This window comes from Zootoca vivipara, chromosome 1, assembly GCF_963506605.1.
Source record: "Zootoca vivipara chromosome 1, rZooViv1.1, whole genome shotgun sequence".
In the NCBI taxonomy this organism is placed as follows: Eukaryota; Metazoa; Chordata; class Lepidosauria; order Squamata; family Lacertidae; genus Zootoca; species Zootoca vivipara.
Window position 1 is genome coordinate 31,793,681 of NC_083276.1, and position 25,116 is coordinate 31,818,796.

General features: G+C 42.0%; 1 protein-coding gene across 1 annotated transcript in view; it reads right to left on the minus strand.

Annotated features, from left to right (window-relative positions):
* The window catches only part of MIPOL1 (mirror-image polydactyly 1), a 165,563-nt gene that overhangs the window by 96,638 nt on the left and 43,809 nt on the right, over window positions 1–25,116 (minus strand). Inside the window, exon 9 of the mRNA XM_035109093.2 lies at window positions 6,998–7,105. Coding sequence (XP_034964984.1) covers window positions 6,998–7,105 — 108 coding nt within the window. The remainder of the gene's footprint in view (window positions 1–6,997; window positions 7,106–25,116) is intronic.

Here is a 25,116-nt window from a genome sequence, read left to right on the forward strand (position 1 = left end):
GATCTGGAGGGGCAGATTCCCCATTCCTAACTGTACAGGAAATATTTTGTATGCTGTGGGATCCTATTGGTAATCTTACTTCCAAACTACCACACCCACAGTATGTAGTTGCCTTGTATAGTCAACTACAAGACTATTTGCCCATAAAGTCCAAGGTTGTCTACTTTGATAGGCAGCAGCTCTCTTTTGCATTACCAGACACTTGATCCTTTTGACTGGAGATAGACGGGAATTCAATCTGTCACTCATCTATCTATAATAAGATAAAACGTGCTGTGAAGAGAACACCCCCCCCAAAAAAAACCTTGTAGCACACATACCTACAAAAGCAAGGAGGGGCGAAGGATGTGCAATAACAGCATTTTAGCCAGAACTTGCATGCTGCTATTTGAGCAAAAATATTCATATCTACGGTATATTTTTTTTAAAATAACTGCATTCTTTGACTGTGTGAACTGGACCTGACCATACACAGGTCTATTCACATACCTGTCTATATACCATTTTGGACTTCATAAATTTACAGCCTAATCCACATTTATATTAGACTGAGGTCTTTGAATTTAACACATTTTCTTCATATGGCTGCCTTTGGGTATTTAGAATTCAAATACATCAGGTTACTGGTTTGTGAACTGAGCTCATCTTAATTGTAAGTTTGGTTCTACAGTGTGAACTGACTAGGTTGATCCCAAGAAGTTATTACTGGCAGATTTCATAGGCAAGTGGCGTTCAGTTAATTCTGCTTTCAAACTGAACTATATTTAGTTTATCTGTAATGTTAACATTCTTCATGCCTTTTCTATTAGCTACATTTACATTTTTCTCCTTAATGGAAGGTAAGATTTTGAAATCACAACACTCCTAAGTGAATATTTAAATCAGTGGAGATTGAACTCTTAACGGGGAATGCCAGGGCATTGTATTTATCGCTATAAGAGAGGAGAAGAACTTCTCTGAGCTTATTGCTTCCTCCTGAATAATTCATTTCTGTATAAGTATAATGAAATACTCAAATCAAAGTACATGCCAGGACTGAGCAATCAGGTTCTGCAAGGATGACACATCCTAATATAGTCTCGGCTGAAATCTCCCAAGTATTTGGGCTGCTTTAATATCTTCCCCACAGTGGGACTGCGTTCAGCTTGACTTACTCGTGAGTAGTTTAGTATTTGTGCCTAGCCCTTATGAAGGAACAACATGCAACAAGGAAGGAATTCTGTCGCAGCACACTACAAAGCTTATTGGCTTTCCAAATCACAAAGGGAATGTGGGATAGTTGATTCATAGTTAAGCTTATTACAGTGGTACCTCTGGTTACAAACTTAATTCGTTCCGGAGGTCCGTTCTTAACCTGAAACTGTTCTTAACCTGAGGTACCACTTTAGCTAATGGGGCCTCCTGCTGCTGCTGTGCCACCAGCGCACGATTTCTGTTCTCATCCTGAGGTAAAGTTCTTAACCTGAGGTACTACTTCCGGGTTAGCAGAGTCTGTAACTTGAAGTGTTTGTAACCCGAGGTGTTTGTAACCTGAGGTACCACGTGACGATCCATTCTATTCGTGTGTTACAATTGCTTGTCTTATACACTGAGACAACTAGAGTGACATTTACATTCTATTACACCTTTATCACGGATATCAGAGCAGTAAGGGACAACCAAGTATTGGGCATAGCAGAACCTGCAGGCAGGTGACAGAAGACTTCACATTAGGCCAGTGTCAATTTTTATGTCCAATGATAAACCCACAGATCTTTGTGAAAATGAATCATGGATACCAGATTAGAATCCACAATATTATCCAGGGTGGTGGAAGAGAGGGGACATGAACATTGCCCTTCCGGCACAATTATGACTCTCGCTGGCTTAGTAAACCATCTGAACCAGAGTTTAGCTGTGTGATCTGCTCATCTCATGATCACAGTAGATCCTGGTTTACAATTTCTTCCTACGTAACACTAGTAATGACAATATGATAGAAGCACACGGGTGGCATGAATCATGGCGTGGTTTCTTCCCATGCAAATGATGCCTGGCTCCCAGAAAAGGGGATGATCATGCAGAAAAAAACACTCACATGTCACTCTCCTCCTCTACAGTGTTCTGGAGACCATCTTGGCTGTGACTCCAGGAAGAACTGCTCCTAGCCTTGTAGGCTTATTCCCACCTGGCCTGGTGGGGGTCAGGGCACTGACTGACGCCAGCTACAGAGTCTGACACTACTGAACAGACTCTTGGCTCGAAGTATTGTTTGGGGAGACTTGTTCCTCTTATTGATATCATTTTTTGGTATCTTTAATTTCAGATCTTATTTAACGTGGAATTGTTCAAATTGGCTGTGTACCTTTTGATGTGTTTTATTTATTGTTTTGGCTACTTTTGTTGTATTTGTAATTATCTTTCTTTTTCATGCTGTAAGCTGCCTTGAGCATGGTTTTAGCTATGGAAAAAGGTAAAGGTAAAGGACCCCGGACACTTAAGTCCAGTCGTGAACGACTCTGGGGTTGCGGCGCTCATCTCACTTTACTGGCCGAGGGAGCCGGCGTTTGTTCGCAGACAGTTTTTCTGGGTCATGTGGCCAGCATGACTAAGTCACTTCTGGTGAAACCAGAGCAGTGCACGGAAACACCGTTTACCTTCCCTGCCGGAGCTGTACCTATTTATCTACTTGCACTTTGACGTGCTTTTGAACTGCTAGGTTGGCAGGAGCTGGGACTGAGCAACGGGAGCTCACCCCGTCACGGGGATCCAAACCGCCGACCTTCCGATCCGCAAGCCCTAGGCTCAGTGTTTATACCACAGTGCCACCCACATCCCTAGCTATGGAAAGGCGGCATACAAATAAAATGATGCATGTAAAGGGAAAGCATTGATGAAGCCACATGGAAGCCATGTTTTCTGGGTCTGGGAATGGCTTCCTAGAACCTGTAAAGCAAATCCTTTCAGGATAGCAGTTGGCTGCCAGCGCTCAGCAGGACAACATAGCAATAAAGTTCTTACAAAAAGCAGCTGCCAGCAACAATGTGCCGAGAAGGATTTATTTCCAACTGTTCCAACACAGTTCAAAGCCACTGGAAATGAAGACTGATCTACACTGCTACTGGCGGGTATGTTTTGTCACAGATACCTGGAGTTGGTTCAGATGTAATGTCAAAGTTTGCCACTATGTCTGAATCAGACGTAGACCAATCTCACGGATGAAACGTCCAAGTATTAGATGGGACAAACTGACCAGTGGGTCTAACCAAGTACCCCCGAAAACGCAACAGCAACATCGTACTTCTTGCGGCACTGGTGGGCTTTCATGACATGGAAGTTATTCTTGCTGAATTTCTACCTACTGTACAGCTAGAAACATCAGAGCCCTGCCAGTAATTTATCTAGTGTGGATTGTAAAAGCAATAGATTTCTTCATTTAGTATTGCTCTCACTTCTGGCTCACATGCCTAACCACACCATCATACACTTACCAATGTCCTTATAGTTTCCCTTTTTCCAGTAGGGGAAAAAAACCCCTAAATTCTGAACCAACGCTTAAATGTCAAAACTATAAAAGAAGTTGCAAAAATTAAAATTGAAGTAAATTTACGGATCTCCACTGCATTTGCAGGTGTTATTCTTGTTTTAGAATTCCCTGCTTGGATACTATTATGGTAGGGAGTTTTGGTAAAATAGGTTGCAAAACTATTTAAACAGATACATGATTTGAGAAACTACCCGTTCTGATGTCCTCATTGGTCACAGGACTGCAGTCAAGAAGATCCTTCAGATTAAGAATGAAAGAAAAGCTGAAAAGTGCAAACATGTATTATCTTTTGAGCCAAGGCTAGTTGGCAGCCTTGAGAATGCATTAAGGACCCCCCTGCTTTTGTCTCCCCTCTTGTAGGGCACTTGCTCATGACATATACAAATTTCAAGCCACACAAAAAGAAAGAGGCTATATCAGGTAAAGGGGCCCTGGTACTATTTTTTAGAAAGCAGACGAGGCTTAAAAATATTTATATATGCTTTGCCCCACCTATGTCTCCTCAGTGTCTATTACAGACCGAAGGTGGATTCTGTTAACTTGGAACGGCATTTCAGATAAGGAGGTCATGCGTAGGTCAGAGAAAGACCTTTGCTGTTTAGAGCTTCCTAAGGCTTGCTTTTGGGGTGAAGGGTTTACGTAACCAGCGTTTATAAGATTTCACTAGAGCACAAACAACAATGTACTCACGGTGAATGGGAAAATCTAATGGAGGGTTATTTTGACACTAGCCCTAAGAAGTACAGTTCACTATTGATACCTTTTTAAAGCCGCAGTTATACTGCAGCTAAAAACCACACACTATTAAGGCTGTAATCTTTCAAATACTGCAATCCTATACATGTTTCACTAGGTAGGCAGAAGCTGCTTTAAACTCAACAGGACGTGCTTCTGAGTAGACACAGGATTGTGCTGAAACACAGATCTGTCTTGAGAGTAACTAAAGTGTCTGTTGTGATTCTATAAAACAATCCTACTTTAAAGGAAAGAGGATATTTAACACTTCACCCGTGTCAATTTATATATGTATTTGACTTACATCCAAGGTTTAAATTAACATCATGTCCCCCAAAGGAAAAGCCTTTTCATATGATTCCCCACCCCCATCAAATAAATCATATTGCTTGACACCAACTTACATTTCTGGTAGAAACAAATAAAAAAATTCCTTCCTGTAGCACCTTAGCGACCAACTAAGTTTGTCATTGGTATGAGCTTTTGTGTGCATGCACACTTCTTCAGATACATTTCTGGTAGTGTGACATCTCTCTTTTGGCGACAAAATCAGTTACTTACAGAGATGCAGTAATAAAAGCAAAGTTAAAGACAGTGGAACGATCTTCTTGTCCCTACCCCACCTTTATTTTTTAAAATCTGAACATTCTGTATAGTGTTGGAGAATCCCAGGCATTTAAAATGTTTGATTCGTGTTTCAAAAACAAACAAACCTGGGGCAGGACTAGAAAAACACAACACTGAAAACGTGCTGCTCCTGTTCATTTGAAATGTTTTCCCGGACAAGAGTATTATTGTGCACATATGAACTAACAAGCTACCTATTATTAAACGTTTATATTATACCCCTTCCCTTCAGGCCTCAATGTACACTGGGATTAACTCACCACTTAAATGTAATCTATTTTGCTTCTGGAAATATTTTTTCCTTGACCAAATGTCTCCTTCTTTTAACCACAAAGAAAAAGGCTGCTGTGCTCTCAATCCTTTTGTCTTTGGTAACAAGCGAAAGAATACTCTTGCTAATATGTGCTTTCATCTCCAGTGAAACAGACACTTAGGCACACAATTAAAATTACTCATACAAATGAGTCAATAGTACTATTTGTGTAAAGAAAGCCACATATGTAAATATCATCCGAATCAAAATCTCACCGCACAAAGTGGCATGCTACTTCTAAAAAGCGTGTGAGTTTTTCTTTTTGGGAAGCGGGGAAATAGCCAAGAGACAATTCCACTTGGCTAGTTATCCCTGGGAAAGAATAGCCTTGTCTAATTAGCCCTGTCTAATTCTTAGACGTGGGTGGCGCTGTGGGTTAAACCACAGAGCCTAGGGCTTGCCGATCAGAAGGTCGGTGGTTCGAATCCCTGCGATGGGGTGACAAACTTAGTTGGTCTCTTAAGGTGCTACTGGAAGGAAGAAAAAACTTATTTTGTTTCGGTGACAAATGTTTTCACATTTCAGAACTAATCAATATAAACAGAAATGTTGATCCTCAAGCCAACTTAACAAGAAGAAAGGTGGAAAATGAAAACACGTTTAAAGTAATAAAACAATTGTAGGCTCCAGACAAAGATCTCTCTTTTCTTTTCATTATACATGTTGGGGTGATGTAGAAATATATGTCTCGTGAGCAGTGCTGCTGGGATCAGGCTTGAGAACAGGCTCTGATGGGGGTAGAGGAGGTTGAACAGAAGGTGGCAGCAACCAAACTGGAGTTTGAATTGGAGCATGAAGCCTTGCTGCTCAGAAGCAGGCACCACCTTCACAGATGGGAGCAGACCCACCCACTCTAGCCAAGTGTATGCTTGCAACCCTGATATTCCTACAAGGTGAGAGTCTTGCATGTGAGCTCACCACACCTTGTCTTGGCAGGAAAACTCGTTGGGACATCTTCCATGCTTCTGCCCAATTCTGAACTTCTTGCCCTGCTCCTGAATCGTGACTCCTGCCTGCTGTGAGCCTTTACCATCACTTGTCTGAAGTAAGAGCCTCTGTCTGCATGCATTGGCTTGAAGCAAGGACAACATGGATCTTTTAAAAACATTATTTCAATCTGTTTTTCCCTTCTGGTTCCTAAGAGGGTCTATCGAGGAAATGCAGTGGCAACATAAGATGCAGTTTCTAAAGCTAATTCCCACTTTGCTGCCTTTTATCCTTCTCTTCTTTCCTTGTCTCTTCTTCCTCCTCCTTTTTATCTCTTTCTCCCTTTTATCCTTTCTGACAAGACCTCCCCTGCCGAAACTGGAAAGAGGACTCATAAGCTACCCTTTTGCAAACATCAGTATCAACTATGTGGTCACTACTAGGATAGGTCAACAATCTTATTAATACAGCACACACTACCTGAAGCATATCAAACAGACATTCTTTAGAAATATTCATTTTGTACAGTTACCGCTGGGCAAACAGCGACAATTTCCCCCCAAACACTATAGAGCTAGAATACTGCCAGAAGCGAATCGGTGTGAATTGAACGTTAGTTACCATAACACAGACTGTCAATTTGGAGAATATGTTGTTTTTATTTTGTTGTGCTCATAGGCACACACACACACACACCACTAAATAATACCATAACAGAAGGGTGCTGTATCTGTGTTTAAAGAAGGGGTTGTTGGCAAACAGCGAAGCTCACTTCTGCCGAAATGTACACAACTGATATATGCAGCACAGAAAGCTGGCACCCAGGGCTTACAACCTTAATTTGCCTGCAAGAAGGAATGGAGATTTACCTTCAGAGCACGTTCTTGATTGTTTTCAGCAGTCAGATGTCTCGTGTTGTTTGCAGAAGTCTGGTTCTGCTCTTTCATATGATGAAGCTCCTGCTCCAGCAGTTTGCACTGCAACGAGGGAAGAATCCCATTAAGTAAAGGAGCTGGGACAGATCTTTTCTCCTCCAGCAAGCCAAATGAATTAATGCAAATAAAACATAATATTATATTATATTATATTATATTATATTATTGCATTGATTTAAACTTCACATTTAAACATGTTGCGATCTAGGATATGAGATAACACAGATCTTGGTTTATTCATTCTCTCACGGTATAATTACGCACAGACAAAAATGCAAATTCCCATGACTAATGCAACATATATGAAAGATAGCATATAAATTATTGAGAAAAACAATATTCTAAGTCAGAATGAGAAGCAATTTTAGTATTAAATAGTTACACACACACACAAAGAGAGAGAGAGAGAGAGAGAGAGAGAGAGAGAGAGAGAGAGAGAGAGAGAGAGAGAGAGAGAGAGAGAGAGATTTGTCAACATTCTGACTTAGGTGATTTTATATACGGGAAAGTTGTCATGTAAAATGTTGAATTGGAAGTTACAATGGAAGTTACAGCCACAATGTTATGCATTGCTTATTAAAAACAATGTGAAACAAAACAGATTATACACGGCACACCCTATCTCATGCCAGTTAAAGATACAGCTATAAACATCATGTGTTTGCATTGATAATTAGAATTTAGTACTAAGCAGCAGAATTGTTAATTATTTGTGCGACCGGGAGCATGCTTCAAAGAATTAAACAACAAAGGTATAGGCCAAGATGTTGGATGGGCACCTAACCAACTTTCCAGAAGATCATGAGGTGCAATTCCTTGTTATCCTGGCTTAAGGGTAAAATGGTGGTTTGTAGGGCAAAATAAAGACAAACGAATTCAAGACCAAAGAACCATAAGGTGTATAAGGGAGGCTGGAGAAAAGCCACAAAAAATAAAAGGGAATCTCTGAAAGCATGGAGATCTGTAACATAAACACTCTAAAGTCATCTGTATACCAGAAAATGTTAAGAAAAGTATGTCCTGATAACATTTGCACACTTAGCAGTGTGAAACCTGTCAACTGAAAGACACATTTCCTGAAATGTGCCCAAAACTTTTGGAGAATTCATTTTGGAGTGCAATCTTGCTATCAGATACATGGGGCAAATCTCAACAATGTACCAATGGGCATAACAAAACTTCCTCTTTTTCTTTGTATAGCCCTTACAACCTCCTGGGGCACGTGTGCGTGTGTGTGTGTGTGTGTGTGGTGTAAACAGAAGAGGAAAGGTAAGACTCATTCGCACAAGCAAAATACTACAATTGGATACCACCCATGAGGTTATGTTATTGCACAGAGATTTTACATACATATATTAATCTCTGAATAAGCACAAATGTCTTTCTCCAATGAATACCAAAGTTACAATATTAATAAAATTGCAATATAAGCAATTCCTGAAGAGAACAGGTACAGAATGCCAACAAGAAAGAACAGATTTTAGTGGAAAATAAGACATTTTCCATATTGAACTATTTATTCTCATAAGCAACATCCAGATGTGCAGACTGGCTAGAGTCCAATCTGCAGTAGCAAATGCTTAGGTCCTACTAAAATCAATGAAATTTAAATATGCTTAAGAGCGAACTGAAGTGGAACAATTATAGCTTTTATTTAATATTAGTTTAATGCTCCGCAGCATGTTAACTGGATGGATGCAACTAGAGTGATCAGTAAGAAAACCTGTCAATGCAAATATCTAGGAGATTCAGGTTGATAGGATAGGCATAAATGGAAAACAAAAGTCCTTTAATGTTAGCTTGAACCTGGTACCAACATCGCCAAGCAGCTTTTCTTATTGTGACAGAAGTATATTATAAACATCTAACATGCATTCTGGTGGAGTTCTGGTGCTGTTTATTTATTTAGATTAAAAATAAGAAAACCTTGCCTAATCCCAGAAGTAGGACTTGGAAGGAACTCAGGTGAATCTCACTTTCTCCCTCACACAATCCAGAGAACAACTAACCCTTGGAGAAAATAAGCTACGCTTATATATATCAGCACCAGGATTTCACTTGTTGTTGTTTAGTCGTTTAGTCGTGTCCGACTCTTCGTGACCCCATGGACCATAGCACGCCATAGGATTTCACTAGGCCATAATATTTGAAAGAGAAAGTAGTTGATAGATGCAGAAAATAATGGGCTGCATCCGATTTAGTCATCTGGTTGACTTTTCCTCTGTCTTCTCCCCTCCCAATTTTATGGAGTTTTCCCCAACCCCATGGAGCAGATTTGGGGATGGAGTTGTAGGGGACATGCAGGGAGAGGAGAGGAGGGGAAAGGAAAGGAAAGGGAGAGGAAGTTCCACTGCACAAGTGGAAACCCTTGTATGAATGATGCTGTTGGATACAACCTCTTTGTCTTTGTACTCAGTTGGGAGCAAGCTACCTAAGAACTGTACATGTATAAAGGAATTTCAGAATTGTAAAGTGATTGTACACTCAGGCCCAATTCAGTTCCACGTTGCTTCCTTCCTTCCCCATTCTCTACTTGGGGAGTATTCTGGGGTTGGGCAGGGGAGAGAAGTGGGAGAGCATCTGCTTGGCTTGCAGAATGCCTCAAATTCAATCTGTCATCTCCAGGCAGGTCTGGGAATTTCTTGAGGCTGAAACCCTGGAGACACACTGCCAGTCAGGGTAGACAATATGGAGCTAGATAGAACAACAGTCTGAGGCAGTTTCCTATGAAGCTTCCTATTGTGTCTATAGGATTCCCATGCCATTGACCGCGTTCATCTATTGGCAACATTCTTCCAGTGGCTTGCATGGAGGGTAGCCTGGACTGACCCTCTATTTGGTCAAAGGTCCTATCAAATCCAGTGGGACTCGAGAATAAACCTGCACAGGATGAGGCCAAAGGTGAAGGAGACAAATTATGTTTACTAATAGTGAGATTACTAAACAGGAAGCATTTATTCAGTGCACCGAGCAGCCGATTTCAAAGCTTGTTTTTATCTATGATCTTTTGATCCTAGCTTATTTTTTAAACTTATTTTAATAGTGTACATCCTACTTTTTTAAAAAGTCAAAAATCAAAATTGAAACTCAGTTGACATGTTGGAATAAAACTTCTTGTCCCAGACAAAGGTGGTTTAACAGATTTCAAAACTGTTTTATTATTCTGCTCTTCTCTTTATTTTCTTTTGAAAGATCTGCACATGAGGACAGTTTCCGATCCAAAGATTCCTCAAGGAAAGCAAGCAGTTTTCACTGTGATTTTTTTAAAAATAAAAAACACACAGTCTCCCCCTTGTCCCAAATTCATCATGATTGCTTGAGAGGCAAATATCTCACCACTTGGATGCTACACAACTCCTTCCTTTGCAGACAAAAATAATATCAAACTCTTCCAGTCAAAACACAAACCAACCTTTGGTGTCAATGTGAGTTATGTACTTTGAGCAGCAGATGTTTGGAAACACTTGTATTTATCTAAATTGATTTTATCCTTTTCTTTTCCATTTAAAAGAATTAGTTTCTTCTTCCACTAAATGATGGTCTAGATAGATTTATTTAATTATGCCATAATTCTGAATTATAATTTTTTTCTTTTTAAAAAACTGTGAAGTCTTTCCTCTACACTTCTGGCAAGCGGTCAACAAGAGTGTTTAACTGATTATTTTTACAATGCCCAGCCGTTTTAAACCTCCTGGATTTCAGAAGAGTGAAAAAAAGAAAGAAAGAAAGAAAAAGAGCTTTGGTAGAGGTCAGACCCCAGGAACATCTGCATTTTTAGAAAAAAATTTATTTGATTAGGGAAAAAACATTTTACATTTCAACTTGGGGGGGGGAAACGCAATGCGGCTCTAACATCTTGCCAATCAGAAGCCATAAAAGGTTTGATTAAACACTACTTGTCTCACTGCTCTAATCCAGTCTGAGCTTGAAGCTGTCATGAACTCAAATATAACTTTGTATATTTGTCTTGGTCCTAATAAATATCAGTTTATGTGTAACAGGAAGAAGAAATCTGGAATGCAAATTTTTGTTAACGGTGTGTGTGTGAGATTTCAGATGCAACTCTTGAGGAGCACAAATCCCTCTCAATTTAATTTGATTTGCATGAAGGTTACTGGAGCTTATGATCTCATTAGGGCACTTTTAGGCAAAGCGCTACTAAATAAAGTTACCATGGAACGATGAGTACATTAGGAACCAAACTGAAACAAACAATGCATGCTATTATCATTATTTATGAAATTTGTATACTGCCCTTCATCCATAGATCTCAAGGCGGTTCACAGCATATGACTATAAATCATATCTCCTCTGACTTGCCCCATGTTATTTTTTTGAAATTTAATTTTGTGATGGCAGTTGGCAGATCTGTTGAGGAAAGGCAGTGGCAGAGCATGTGGTTGGCATTCTGCAATTTCAAGCTTCAATCCCAGTCAGGGCTGGAAAGACTCCTGGAGAGCTAGTCAGCATGAACCAATGGGATGGGCCTTCAAACATGTCACCAGTATTTAGAGACCTTAGAAGTAACTAGCCCAATCTAAGATACATGGGAGTTCATTTCTGATGGGAGAAAAACAAGGACCACCATTTCAGGTTTTACAGAGGTGTCCTGCTTTTGTAATTTATTGGATTAATTTATTACTAGTTGTCCTACGAAATTCTGTGGACTGGTTCAAGCAGGCATGTACACAACAGTCCCTCATAACCAATCAACACCCAATGACTCTCAGGCAAATGTCTGAGGGAGATGAGGATCATGCTCACAGAATAAGCTATTCCTATTCAGCAGACTTCTTGTATCAGCTCCATTGCTTCACCTAGCATAGGCAAACTCGGCCCTCCAGATGTTTTGAGACTACAATTCCCATCATCCCAAACCACTGGTCCTGTTAGCTAGGGATGATGGGAGCTGTAGTCCCAAAACATCTGGAGGGCTGAGTTTGCCTATGCCTGACCTACCAGTTCTAAAAGATAAGATGAGGATGCAATTTTGCATCCAGTGAAATCAAACGGTTGAAAAGCATATTGGCTAAGAACCGATTGTGCCCTGCATGACTCAAAACGCCCTTCTGTTCACACCACTTGCTCCTCCCAATTTCTGCTGATTTCTGTCCTCTTGCTGCAGCCCCCACCCCCAATTCCATTCAGGTGGATCTCCCAACCTTCAGGAGCAGCAATCGTGGGGAGAACAGATAGGAAAGACCCATTCCATGAGCAAATCCACGCCATAACATTGGAGTTGACAGTGGTCTGGTTCACACATAATGCTAAGCCAAACTATGGCTTGGTATGAATGAGCAAGCATGGTGAGAATATTGCGGCCACTCTGCTTCTGCCTTGCCCCTGCCGCATCACCAGGAGCTAAATTGTGGTTTGGCTTAGCCTTCTGTACAAACCTGGGCTCATGATTTATCTTGCTCCAAACAAACCATAAAACAAGTTTTGGTTTTGATGTAGTGCTCATGGTATTAAACCAAACCATGGCTAACTTTCTGGTTTGTGGTGGCCGCAGGAGCAGGGCAGGAACAAAGCAGACACAGTTTTGTACCTGTGCACCAGATTTCCTGCTGTGTACATACCTAAATTCACTTACATACCTAAATATACTGAAGTCAGTATATTTCACTTCCTTACGCTGAATCAATAGTTATGGCACTTTCAAAAGACAGATAATTCTGTGCTATTTCTGGAAAACCACGAGAGTATGAATTGCCATCTTGGAATTTTGGAGCGACGAAAACCACTTGGTTGGAGTAGATAACACATTTGCGCATATTTTCATTTATTCATTTCTATTTTTTAAAAACCTATTTCTCCAACCCACCCACCCCGGCTCGAGTTTTCTCAGCCTTCTCTCCTATTTCCAGGAAACTTCTTTCAGCAGAACAAAATTCTAATTGCTTTTTAATCTGGATCAGACATTTGTGTGCGATTCCACACTTGACTTAAAAAATTAATTCACTCGCCCTGCAGGATTTATTTATTTATTTTTTAAAAATGTGCCTTTTATATATAAATAAGGGGCTTCTGTTTTACACAGAGGCTCTATTATTCATTCAATTTTCTAATTTCATGCCTCTTATTCCAATAAATTATTTATAAACAAAGCATGTAAGATGATAAATAGTACTCAAGGTAGTAGATTAGTATGCTCAAGCACACTTTACAAACCTGAGATAATGCACTTTCGTCCAGTTGTTCAAACAATAGGCACCCACTGCAGCACAATGGGCTTAAAAAAGGTTCAGAGTGCTGATTTGTACATGCCAGAACTACGAACGCTCCCAACAATTCCTATTAGTGCAGCACACAAAGATGGTCCGCTCATTTCCCGCAAACAACTAGATGAGTACAAGTCATCGGCCGGCAAAGGATCTCGCTTGACAAAGGCCAAGGTTCTAACGACAGTAGATATAGTGGAATTTGTTCAACGAATTATTTTGTGTATGTTTCGGGCATTTGGAAATAAAAAAATGGCAAAAGTGTCATTGTTACATTTATTTATTTATTTACAACAATCGCAAGCGCGCAAACTTCAACACCCTCCCCCTCTGAGGGTGCTGCATTGTTCATAGTTGATCTTCACCGCAATTTCAACGTAGTCCCCAGAGAACCCGTGAACAATAAAGATTGCTAGGAAAAGTGAGCGTCCCCCAACTGGGCATGATGTGGCCAGATCCTGTATCTTGAGTCAGAAGCCAGCAGAACCTGCAAGTGAGGGGAAGGCAATGTGGGGTGTGTGTCATAGCTGCCAAGTCTCCCGTATTCTCCGGGAAACCCCCGTTTTTCTAGCTGTTCTCAGCTGAAAAAAACTGATTTTTTTGTTTTTCCCCCGGTTTATTCTGGCGCGGCGGCCATTTTGGAACTGGGCGGAGCATGCTCAGAAGCGACTTTTGATGCAGCTCTGCCCAATTCCAAAATGGCTGCAGTGCGACTTCTGGCGTGGCGGCCATTTTGGAACTGGGCAAAGCAGCATCAAAAGTCGCTTCTGAGCATGCTCCGCCCAATTCCAAAATGGCGGCAGCGCTACTTCTGGTCTGCTACTTCCGGTCCGGTCCCTTATTTCTCCCACAGGAACTTGGTAGGTATGGTGTGTGTGTGTCTGTTGAACACTTAGGAAGTCATGCGCCAACTCAGGGTGACCTAATGTGGTGCCCTCCTGGTTTCTTCTGGAATACAGCTGGTTGTCCAACTTCCCCAATCCCTGTCAAGCTCACACAGCATGGACATGAGATGGTATGAGATGATTAGGAGTTGTAGTCCAACAAACGGGAGGCACCAGGCTGACTACCTCAGAACCACATAATTAGGAGCAGGGTGGCATCCATCTTCTATATATAAAGAAAAACAAGCTAAGAAGGTGAGAAAAGCACAGGGAGTCGGCAGAGGAGGTATTTCCAGCGCAGCAATCAAACAACACCAGATCCAATCTGGGACCAGGATTATTTCTTGCCAAATGTAGAAACCAAATTAGTTCTAGTGTGGCTGGGAAGGGGTCTGCACATTATTTTGTTGTTGTCGTTTAGTCGTGTCCGACTCTTCGTGACCCCATGGACCAGAGCACGCCAGGCACTCCTGTCTTGCACTGCCTCCCGCAGTTTGGTCAGACTCATGTTGGTACCTTCGAGAACACTGTCCAACCATCTCGTCCTCTGCCGTCCCCTTTCGCACATTATTTATAAACACTAAATATTATTGATATGGTAATATATCCATTGGCGACTCATATGAGCCTATTTTCAGGGTAAACGCTCAGTTTTGGGAATGTCGAAAGAATAATAAATAGAGTGTCATAAGAGTGCGTGTAACACACCCTTTCTAAAGTCCCAAGCAAAACATCTAGGATAAGGGGGCAGAGAGTGGCCCGTGTTACATAGCTCAGTTGGTTCAGAGCAAGGAAAGTGTATACTGCTTTTCTGCAATTTAGAGCCAACATTTTTCGTCCAATGATTCCTCAGCAGTGAAATAAAAGAAACTTCAATTATTGCAGAAGGAGCAGTGAACAGAGGCAGCCTTTTTTGCATAACTGTAACTCTTGCTTGGTTGAATGCCACCAATTTAAGTTGACAGACAGGAAAACAAAATTCTGTAAACAAACTGTCATTCTAATGAGCTGGTTTTCAAATAAGCTTCAATGGATTTTCTTGAAATCCATATGCAAACAAGAATATTGCCTAAATGTTAAGTTGGCAGTTATAACACAAAAGGACAGGAATGTTTCTTGTCCTTTGCAGAATACCGACACATTAGTTCAAGAAACAAATATTGTGGATCACTGTGCCATAGTCACTACCAAATCATTTATTAATCTTTTTGTTCAGTTATTACTTTTCAAGATCAGGAGTTTGCAGGTGACTTCACATTTGTTTGCCTTTTTAACATGCTGAACTCTCAGTTGAGTTGTAAACTGCTTAAGTATCTCTTCTTGCTGGCCTTGTTGTATAATGCATATTCTTTAAATTCTTACAAAAGGCCTTTATGGTAGATAGGCTGCAAGAAACCGAAAACTTAAGAAAATTTAATGGAAAAGCTGAAATAATATAAATAGTTGTTGTTTAGTCAATAATAATAATATTTATATCCCACCCATCTGGCTGGGTTTCCCCAGCCACTCTGGGCGGCTTCCAACAGAAAAATAAAATACAATAATCTATTAAACATTAAAAGCCTCCCTAAACAGGGCTGCCTTCAGATGTCTTCTAAAAATCTGGTAGTTGTTTTTCTTAGTGTCCGACTCTTCGTGACCCCATAAATGCTTAACAAGAAAATGGTGTTAGGCTCGGAATGTGTAATCTTTCTAGTGGCCTATTTTAATACCCTGAATCTAGGGTCTGTCTTTATACACCAAGGAGATACAAATATTTATCTGTCACTGCCAATGTCTACCACAGGGGTAGGCAACCTAAGGCCCGTGGGCCGGATGTGGCCCAATCGCCTTCTCAATCTGGCCTGCGGACAGTCCAGGAATCAGCATGTTTTTTACATGAGTAGAATGTGTGCTTTTATTTAAAATGCATCTCTGGGTTATTTGTGGGGCATAGGAATTCGTTCATATTCCCCCCCCCCCAAATATAGTCTGGCCCACCACATGGTCTGAGGGACGGTGGACCGGCCCACAGCTGAAAAAGGTTGCTGACCCCTGGTCTAGCAGATCCAGAGCTAAGCATGTTTACTGAGAAAGAGGTAAGGTCCTCTGAGCGGAATCCACAGAAATGTCTTTGAAGGGATTCCTGCTACTCCCTGAAGTCACTATAACCAGCCTGTCACTAGAGCCTAGGATTGGAGGAATTTTTGAAAACAGAATTTCAGGAGGTGTGGGGTGGCCGGGTGGGGTGGATTCAGCTAAAATTGGCTTACCTCCTACAATTAGCAGACATCCCTGCTCAACCAAAAGTCCTTGTGCTTTCACAAAAGCACCAACTGGATAAAGCCCAATGATTTCAACAAGGTTTACTCCCATGTACATGTTGATGGGAAGGTAGTCTAATTTGTTTGGCTGCCTCAGCACGAAGACTGATTCCAAATAACTGTAGGACCACAAGGTTCCGCCCACCCACGGGAGCTTTGCACTTATGTTGCTCAACACAGCAGCTTCCTCACTCCTAAGGCACACAGGAAACCTATTATGGAAGCAAGGAGAGTTTTAAAGGAGGATGTGACATGCAATGGAGGGCTCCCGTTCAAAGGAAAAGGAAAAATAATCCACTCGTAGCTGCTTGGATGCTTGCTTGAGTGCTTTACTCCTGTTAAATTATACCTGCAAGTTTAATGGCAGCAAATTTATTTATTTTTAACCAAAAACTTACACAGATGAAGATCCTAAAAGAAAAAGAGGATACAATTAACTATTATAGGTAGTTTTCATCTCACGTTCAAACGAGTTGACAATATGGTTGCATTTTGAAAAGTATAAATTTGTATGTAATACATAACACCAGTGCTTTTTCTTCTGGGGGGGGGGGGGGACGACACAGGGGTACGCATACCCCAAAATATTTTGTGAATCTTTGTACTTTTGTCCATTTCCTGTATTTATTTTTCCCAATTTGAACTATAAAATGGTGATTTTCTTGAGTCAAAATGGTAAAAGGTAAAGGTACCCCTGACCGTTAGGTCCAGTTGCGGATGACCCTGGGGTTGCAGCACTCATCTTGCTCTATAGGCCGAGGGAGCTGGCGTTTGTCTGCAGACAGCTTCTGGGTCAAGTGGGCAGTATGACTAAGCCGCTTCTGGCGAACCAGAGCAGCACACAGAAACGCCGTTTACCTTCCCGCCGGAGTGGTACCTATTTATCTACTTGCACTTTGATGTGCTTTCGAACTGCTAGGTTGGCAGGAGCTGGGACTGAGTAAGGGGAGCTCACCCCGTCGTGGGGATTCGAACCGCTGACTTTCTGATTGGCAAGCCCTAGGCTCTGTGGTTTAGACCACAGCACCACCTGAGTCAAAATAAAGAGTACCCCTAAACATTATTTAAAGAAAAAAAAGCAGTGCATAACACACATAAACACAGATACACACACACACACACGTAATAAAGAACATACGGTAATAAAAAAATTAATATGCTTTTAGTTATTTTATTTGGACTTGAGGAAATCAGAAATGTAGAGGGAAAAGCCCCCTCAGCTCCAGGTATCACTTCCTCATTATTAAATGGCTTTCAAACACATTTCCTCTTATGATGTCACTCTGTACAGAATGCAACAAAAAAAGCAAAACCGGAAGATATAAAACAAAGAGGCATTCAGCTCTATAAACAGGCACTATGAGGAAATGTTCATGGGGAACTGTCCTTGTGAGTGTGCTTTCTCCACTTATTTTAAATGAGGAAAGAAAAAAGGGGGATTCTCCAAAAATAGTTTTTTTCACCCGTCAATGAACCAGTGAGTCAACTGGTGGAGTCCAGTGGAGTCTTTACTGAATCTTTTCACATACAGGAAGTGATTTGTGTGTGCATTGAGGAAGCATACACAACTTTCAGAGATTTCAATGGCAATTCATTATTATGCAATCTTCACTGCTTGATGGATTTGTCATTGATTCAAATCGCAGGTTGTGCTGTATGAGCAGAGGTACTTCCACTTAAGTAAATGGGAAGATCAGTTGCACAGTTGAACTATGAATGGGCATTGGAACTCCTGCATACACAAGAAGTTGAATCAGAAAACAGCAGCATTCCCCAACCTGGTGTCCTCTCGGTATGTTGGACTACAAATCCCGTCAGCCCAAGCATGCACTGCCTAAAGTCAGGGATGATGGGAATTGTAGTCCAAAATATATGGTGGGCATCAGGTTAGGGAAGTCTGAAATAGAAAAAAACACCATATTTTCTTTTTTTAGAAACAACAATAAAACGCATATGCTTTGAGCTATAACATTACATGTATATTATTGTTAAACATATTTAGCTTTTAAAAAACAATATATGTTACTGAAGCAAGCTACCAGTAATTCATAACCATTTTATGTTTCCTCTTGGGGTACTAATGTTAAATATTTAAATTCATTCCAAAAAGTGGTTAGGGAGTCTGATCTGTATGAACTTAGAGCTTAGCACTATGATAGAAGAGTCAAACAGCAATTAATCTAACAAGCTCTCATGCAAATTTAGGGACATTACCTAGTCATGTTCAAAAGGGGAGCGGCCTTTAAGTATTAGAAAGAAGATGAATCTTCCACGTTAAAAATTAATTAATCTTTGTAATTAAAGATAGGTTTAATTGTGCCCTCAGCTACTAGGCAGACATGGATTTTGTAAATTCTACACAACACCGTTGTTTAAACAAGCACAACAGGTGATTTTACAATACAAATAATAGACATTCCAGGGCAGAGATGTGGCACAAAATGGAAGATTCATTAAAATGTGCCAACTGCTCATTCATGGATACATATTTCTTTTTACCTTTAAAATCTAGCAGTATAAGGAACAGAAAACCTTATGGGATTCTAGATCATCATTGCCAATATTCTTTCATCTTCAGAAAAAGTATAACTGGTCATTCGATGCACATAGTTTGCAAAGAAAGTTTTAAGGCTACAGTATGATGGAATGACTTTATAGAATATAATCTGAATTACTTCAGTTAAGATCCTAGGGTAGAACGTTCACAGACACACACAACACACACATCCGCCCAAACCAGGGTACTGTAATTCTGTTTGAGCCAAGAAGTCACACCCTGAGCATGATTAGTCCATCCTGTTTTATTTGTGTTCAAATTCTTCTAATAAATACTTTTATTTCAGTACTATTGATATCAATACTGTATTTCATTGGTCTAATCGCAGTGCTCAGCCCTGAGTGCTCCCTGGAAGGACAGATCGTGAAGCTGAGGCTCCAATACTTTGGCCACCTCATGAGAAGAGAAGACTCCCTGGAAAAGACCCTGATGTTGGGAAAGATTGAGGGCACTAGGAGAAGGGGACGACAGAGGACGAGATGGTTGGACAGTGTTCTCAAAGCTACGAACATGAGTTTGACCAAACTGCGGGAGGCAGTGCAAGACAGGAGTGCCTGGCGTGCTCTGGTCCATGGGGTCACGAAGAGTCGGACACGACTAAACGACTAAACAACAACACAATCGCAGTGCTATAAGTAAGTTAGATATAGGTTCATAAGATAATAAACATAGTATACAATTTATGTATTTTGTGGTTTTGATATTGTAATTTTATGTTGTGAACCGCCCTGAGATCTATGGGATACAAATCAGCAACAACAACAACAATGTTGCTCAGCACATTATTCTGCACATTTTCTTGCAAGAAACACTGATGCTGCAATTTTGTCTAGGTCATGGACGGGAGACAGGAACCGGCAAGAATCCAACTCCTCTAGGTTATATTGGATCCATCATGGACTATGTCAGCTAAGTTGGTTTGAAACACAGGGACTGTCCGAAGGTTAATCAAAGGTTTCCCAAAGGCATCTGGTTGGCCATGGTAAGAACAGGATGCTGGCCTAGAAGGGCCATTGGCCTGATCCAGCAGGCTCTTCTCATGTACTCCAGAGGACTTCATGGCTGAGTGGGGATTTGAAGACTGATCTCTGCAGCTGTAGCCTGAAACTCTCATGCAGGGGTAGCCAATATCATACGCTCAGTATGTTGCAGACCTCAACCACAATCAACCTGAGGCACGGACATTACGGCACAGGACTATGGAAATTGTAGTCTGCAACATCTGAAGGGCACCTCGTTGGCTATTCCTGCTCTGACCACCACAATGTGCTGGCTCCCAAGAATACCCTTTCAAATGTTCAGTTTTAACAATACAAGGCTGATGTTTCATTTAAAAAAAAAATCATTTCAGAGAACAGTAATGCAGCATTGTGGGGCACACAGATTCCTAAATCCAGATGAAGCAAACTATTTTTCTTTTTCTTTTACCCTTTTGCATCTAGCAACTTTTTTTAAAAGAAAGAAAATCACCTTGCTGCACCTCACAGGTGTAGTTCTTACATGAGAAATGTTTGCTCGCCTGTGGCAAGAATGCTTGAATGCTTTCTGCATTGCAAAAGAAAAGGGGGGAAAAGGAGAGAGTGACTTCAGTGCTTCCGTTTGGTAAACTAAAGTGCAGAAAAGGCTGCTCTAAAGCAGACCCATTGATGCTTACTGGCTATCAACGACTAGCTGGAATCAATAAAGATGGGCAGTCAAGTGTGCTGCTTCTAAATCTTTGTGCTCCCGGCGATTGAACAGCAGCAAGCCCTGTGCCAAGTGGTGCCACGAACAGAAGAAACGGCCTTTGGCTCGTTTCAGATGAGCAATTGGGCGCGTGCCAATTTTGTTCATGAACAGTCATAAGCATGTTCCTGCAGAGCAGGATGTGATCAAACTATTCAGAGCCGGAAAACCAGGTTTGCTTGCCAATTACGTTATTGCTTCAGTGCCGAGTATTAAACAGACAGTGCCACACTGGCCATAAAATGATTCCCTTTTCTCTCTCTTCAACAGCAACGAATTCTACATCCCTGGCCCTCTTGTGAGACTGTACCCATAATTACAGCTATAAAAGGCAGAGAGTACAGAAATCAGACCCAGCGTTCAAAGCCCCTCTTGCAACTTAAAAATAGCTACTTCCCTGCCCCCAAACATATCAGAGAAAACTCACTGTCCCTTCCTCAGTTACCTAGTTTCGGCTGCCAAGCCTCTCTCATGCTAAACATTCCTGTCCAGAAGGTGTGAATGGCAAAGGTCCAGCAGTAGCTCTGAGATATTTCATCATACTGCCCACTACTGGCAATACTTTTATTAAGAACCCAAGCTGTTAACGTTAACATTTAATTAGAGCCGAAATGCTCAGACTCCACTGCTCAACAAAAGGGAAATATGTTAATGGAAAGTTGTGGACATTTCCATACAAAGACTTCCACATTCGTGCACCTACACACCCAAACCTGCTGAACAGAGCCACCGACAAAGTATATTCATTACAAATCTGGGAGGGATACATGTGTTCAAATGTCATGTCCAATAACGGTTTGTGATGATGGGAAGGAACCTGGCCTTCCCCTAGGTTTGGACACTCCCTGTGTGGTTGCAAATGTTCAAATGCTTTTGCCTCCATTTTGATCAATCATAGCTCCTTGTATTACCCAGACCCAACAAATTGTGCTTAATCTTAACTATGGTTTGATTTGTTTGACTCAAGCCAACTTCAAAGTGTGGACTATAAAGCTGGTTTGATTCAAACAAACCATGGTTAAAATTAGCTGCTGGAGATGGTGTTGGGCTTTCGGAGGAAGAGAGGGTATCTAGCCCCGTTGTATACCTGGGGGGGGGGGAGATTCTCTTCCTTTAAATACCAGGGAGTCCATGTTAGTGAAGACCTAACTTGGAAGGTCAATACAGCCCAGGTAGTTAGGAAGGCCCAACAGAGACTTCATTTCCTTAGGGCACGGGTGTCAAACACAAGGCCCGGGGGCCAAATCCGGCCCGCCAGACCTCGTCATGTGGCCCGCCGAGCACCCCAGCCAGCGGGACCCTGCAGCGGGACCTTGCTGCTGAAGTGCCGCTCCGACAAAGCGCCGACAAACAGCTGGGGCCTGGGGGGGTAGAAAGGCGGCTGGAGCAGCGCTGCGTGGAGCACCCCGAGCCGCAGCAGGAGAAGGAGGAGGCAGCTTGCCAGGTCAGCGCCCAGCAGCGCCGCATGGAGAGTCCCGAGCCTCTGCGACGCAGCAGTGCTCTGTAGCACTTTGAATCCTCCTCCTCCTGCCACGGCTCGGCGCCTGGAAACGGCTGCTGCTGCTGCTGCTGCTGCTGCTGCTGAAGCACAGACAAAGCACCCAGCAGCGCCGCGTGGAGGAAGAGGAGGATTCAAAGTGCTACAGAGCACTGCTGCGTCCCAGAGGCTCGGGACTCTCCGTATGGCGCTGCCGGGCACTGACCCGGCAAGCCGCTGCCTTCTCCTCCTCTTGCCTCTCCTCCTCCTCCTCCTGCCGCGGCTCAGCCTCATGAACGTGAGCTCAGCAGCGGGTCAGCCTCACGAACGTGCAACTCTGAGGCTTTACGCACGTCTCCTAAAACGGACACCCGCTGCCTCACGCTGCACGGGAAATGCTTTTTGCCCCTGGGTCCCTTCGCGCTCTTTTCTGGCGCTGAATCAAGGCGGCGACCCCCCCCTTCCCTTTCTTTCTTCCTTTCTCTCGTTCTTATTCTTTCTTTCCCTCTCCTTCCTTCCTTCTTTATCTCTGTCTTCTCTCCCTCTTTCTTTTTCTTTCCTTCTTTATTCCCTTCCTTCTTTCCTACTCTTCTTTCTCTCCCCTCTTTCCTTCCTCTCTCCCTCCTGCTCCCTCTTTTCTTTCTTTCTTTCTTTCTTTCTTCCTTACTTCCTTCCTTTCTTCCTTCCGTCCTTCCCATCTTTCTTCCTCTCCCTCATTCTTTCTCTCCCCTCTTTCCTTCCTTCCTCTCTCCCTCCCACTCCCTCTTTCCTTCCTTCCTTCCTCCCTCCCCTCCCCTCCCTCTCCCTCTCCTCAGAAACATAGGATGCTGCTTTATACTTCTGGCCCTTAAACCCTGGAACCAGGAGAACAGCTCCAGTGAGTCAACCTCAGCTAGTCCCTTTGGTGAAGGGTGGTGGCTCACTGGCAGAACATCTGTCCTGCATGCAGAAGGACCCCAGCATCTCCAGGTACCAGTAGCTCTGCAAAGCTCCTGCATGAAACCCTAGCAAGCCTCCACCACCCAGTGCAGTTACCAAAAATCATTTTTCAATAAATTGTACAATAATTGTACATTTGAATATCTACTTGCCATTATTCTGACTATGTTAGTTATTACTTACATTATTACAAAAAACAGTAATAATTGAATGCAGTGACAATAATTTATGATAATAAAGAGTGGACACATAGTCCTACAGATACAACTGGCCCTTTGAGGGTGACCAAACTGCTGATGCGGCCCCCGATGAATTTGAGTTTGACACCCCTGCCTTAGGGTCTTGCGAAAGGACAAGGTTGGACAGCAACTGATGATTTCCTTCTATCGGTCCACGATAGAAAGTGTTCTCTCATACTGCATTACGGTGTGTTATGCTGGTTTGACAGCCATGGACAGAGAGTCCCTACGGAGGGTGGTGAAGACAGCACACGATATCATGGGCTGTCCCCTGAGTCCGCTAGATGTCATCGCGGGAGACCGTTGCCTCAGAAGAGCGAGGAACATTCTCAGGGATGACTCATACCCTAGCCAGCACCCCTTTAATCTCCTGCTCCTTGGGCAGGAGATATAGAAGCATGATAAGATGCACCAACATGTTAAAGAACAGTTTCTACCTGTGGGTCATGAGGCTGCTGAATGGAAGACAGCAACATTGCAGCTGATGTTCGGGGTTGGTGGTCGTACGACAGCACACAGAGTGTAACAAGGACTGAGAGATTGGGGGGGGGACTCGTTTAATCTCACTGTAAACAAGTGGTACAGTGACAATAAAATATTTCTATTTTTTTCTATTCTAGTTTAGGGTTCAGGCAATGCTGAACTGTGATTTTGTCTAGACACAACCTGGCATAATAAACCATGGTTTAGTATGATGTCTGAATGAAGGCTCTGTCCCCCATTCATGCACAAACCGTTTTATCTGCAAAGAGAAGAGTTGTGTTTTTTTTAAATCCCTATCTCTTGGCTAACAAATATAATCTTGGAAAATGAGAGTAAATGGTTGGTGGGTTTTCCTCTCTGAAGGGGCCAAGAGTTAGAAGAAAGACTGCTGTCAATGTTTAGTTATGCTTTAGTTGTTTGTTTTTTATTCACTTGAAAATACATACGAAAAGTAGTATCAAATATTTGAGTTTATACCATTTTATTTGTTTTCGCACAGAGAAAAAGTAGTTTGCATATTTGCTCAGCAATCTAGTGAATGATCTCAGATTATACACACATGTACCATTCAACCCAGTGAGGATAATGCCTATCGCTCTGTTAAGACAATGTGCTCACATATACCTGGGACTCTGTCAGAATTTTCACTAACCATTCCATCAAGAAAACACAAGCAGAGTGAAGTTTGAAGGAAAATCTAATTAAAAACCCTTAAATGCACAGCCACATGTTTATTATAGGTTAATTAAAAACTTAACTGCATTATATAACAATGTGATGCCATACTATACCTGAAAGGCTAGTTCAAATACAGACAGTAAAGTATAACTGTTTGCTCACAGAAGACACACAAGTTGTATTACTATACAGCAACTATTAATTTCATTGCCTGCTGAACCCAAACTAATGTTAAAGCTGCATTACTTCCAAGGTTACACGGGGGCTAGAACTGAGCAGAAGGCGCGAATAGTAGCCACATGGAGGTAGCCTCTGTTATATATCCTTTGATCCACAGTAGGCCACCATGGCTACAGGTTCCAGTACAAACTTGTACTGTAATAGCTTTAACCCAGGCATCCCCAAACTTCGGCCCTCCAGATGTTTTGGACTACAATTCCCATCTTCCCCGACCACTGGTCCTGTTAGCTAGGGATCATGGGAGTTGTAGGCCAAAACATCTGGAGGGCCGCAGTTTGGGGATGCCTGCTTTAACCTATACTAAGTG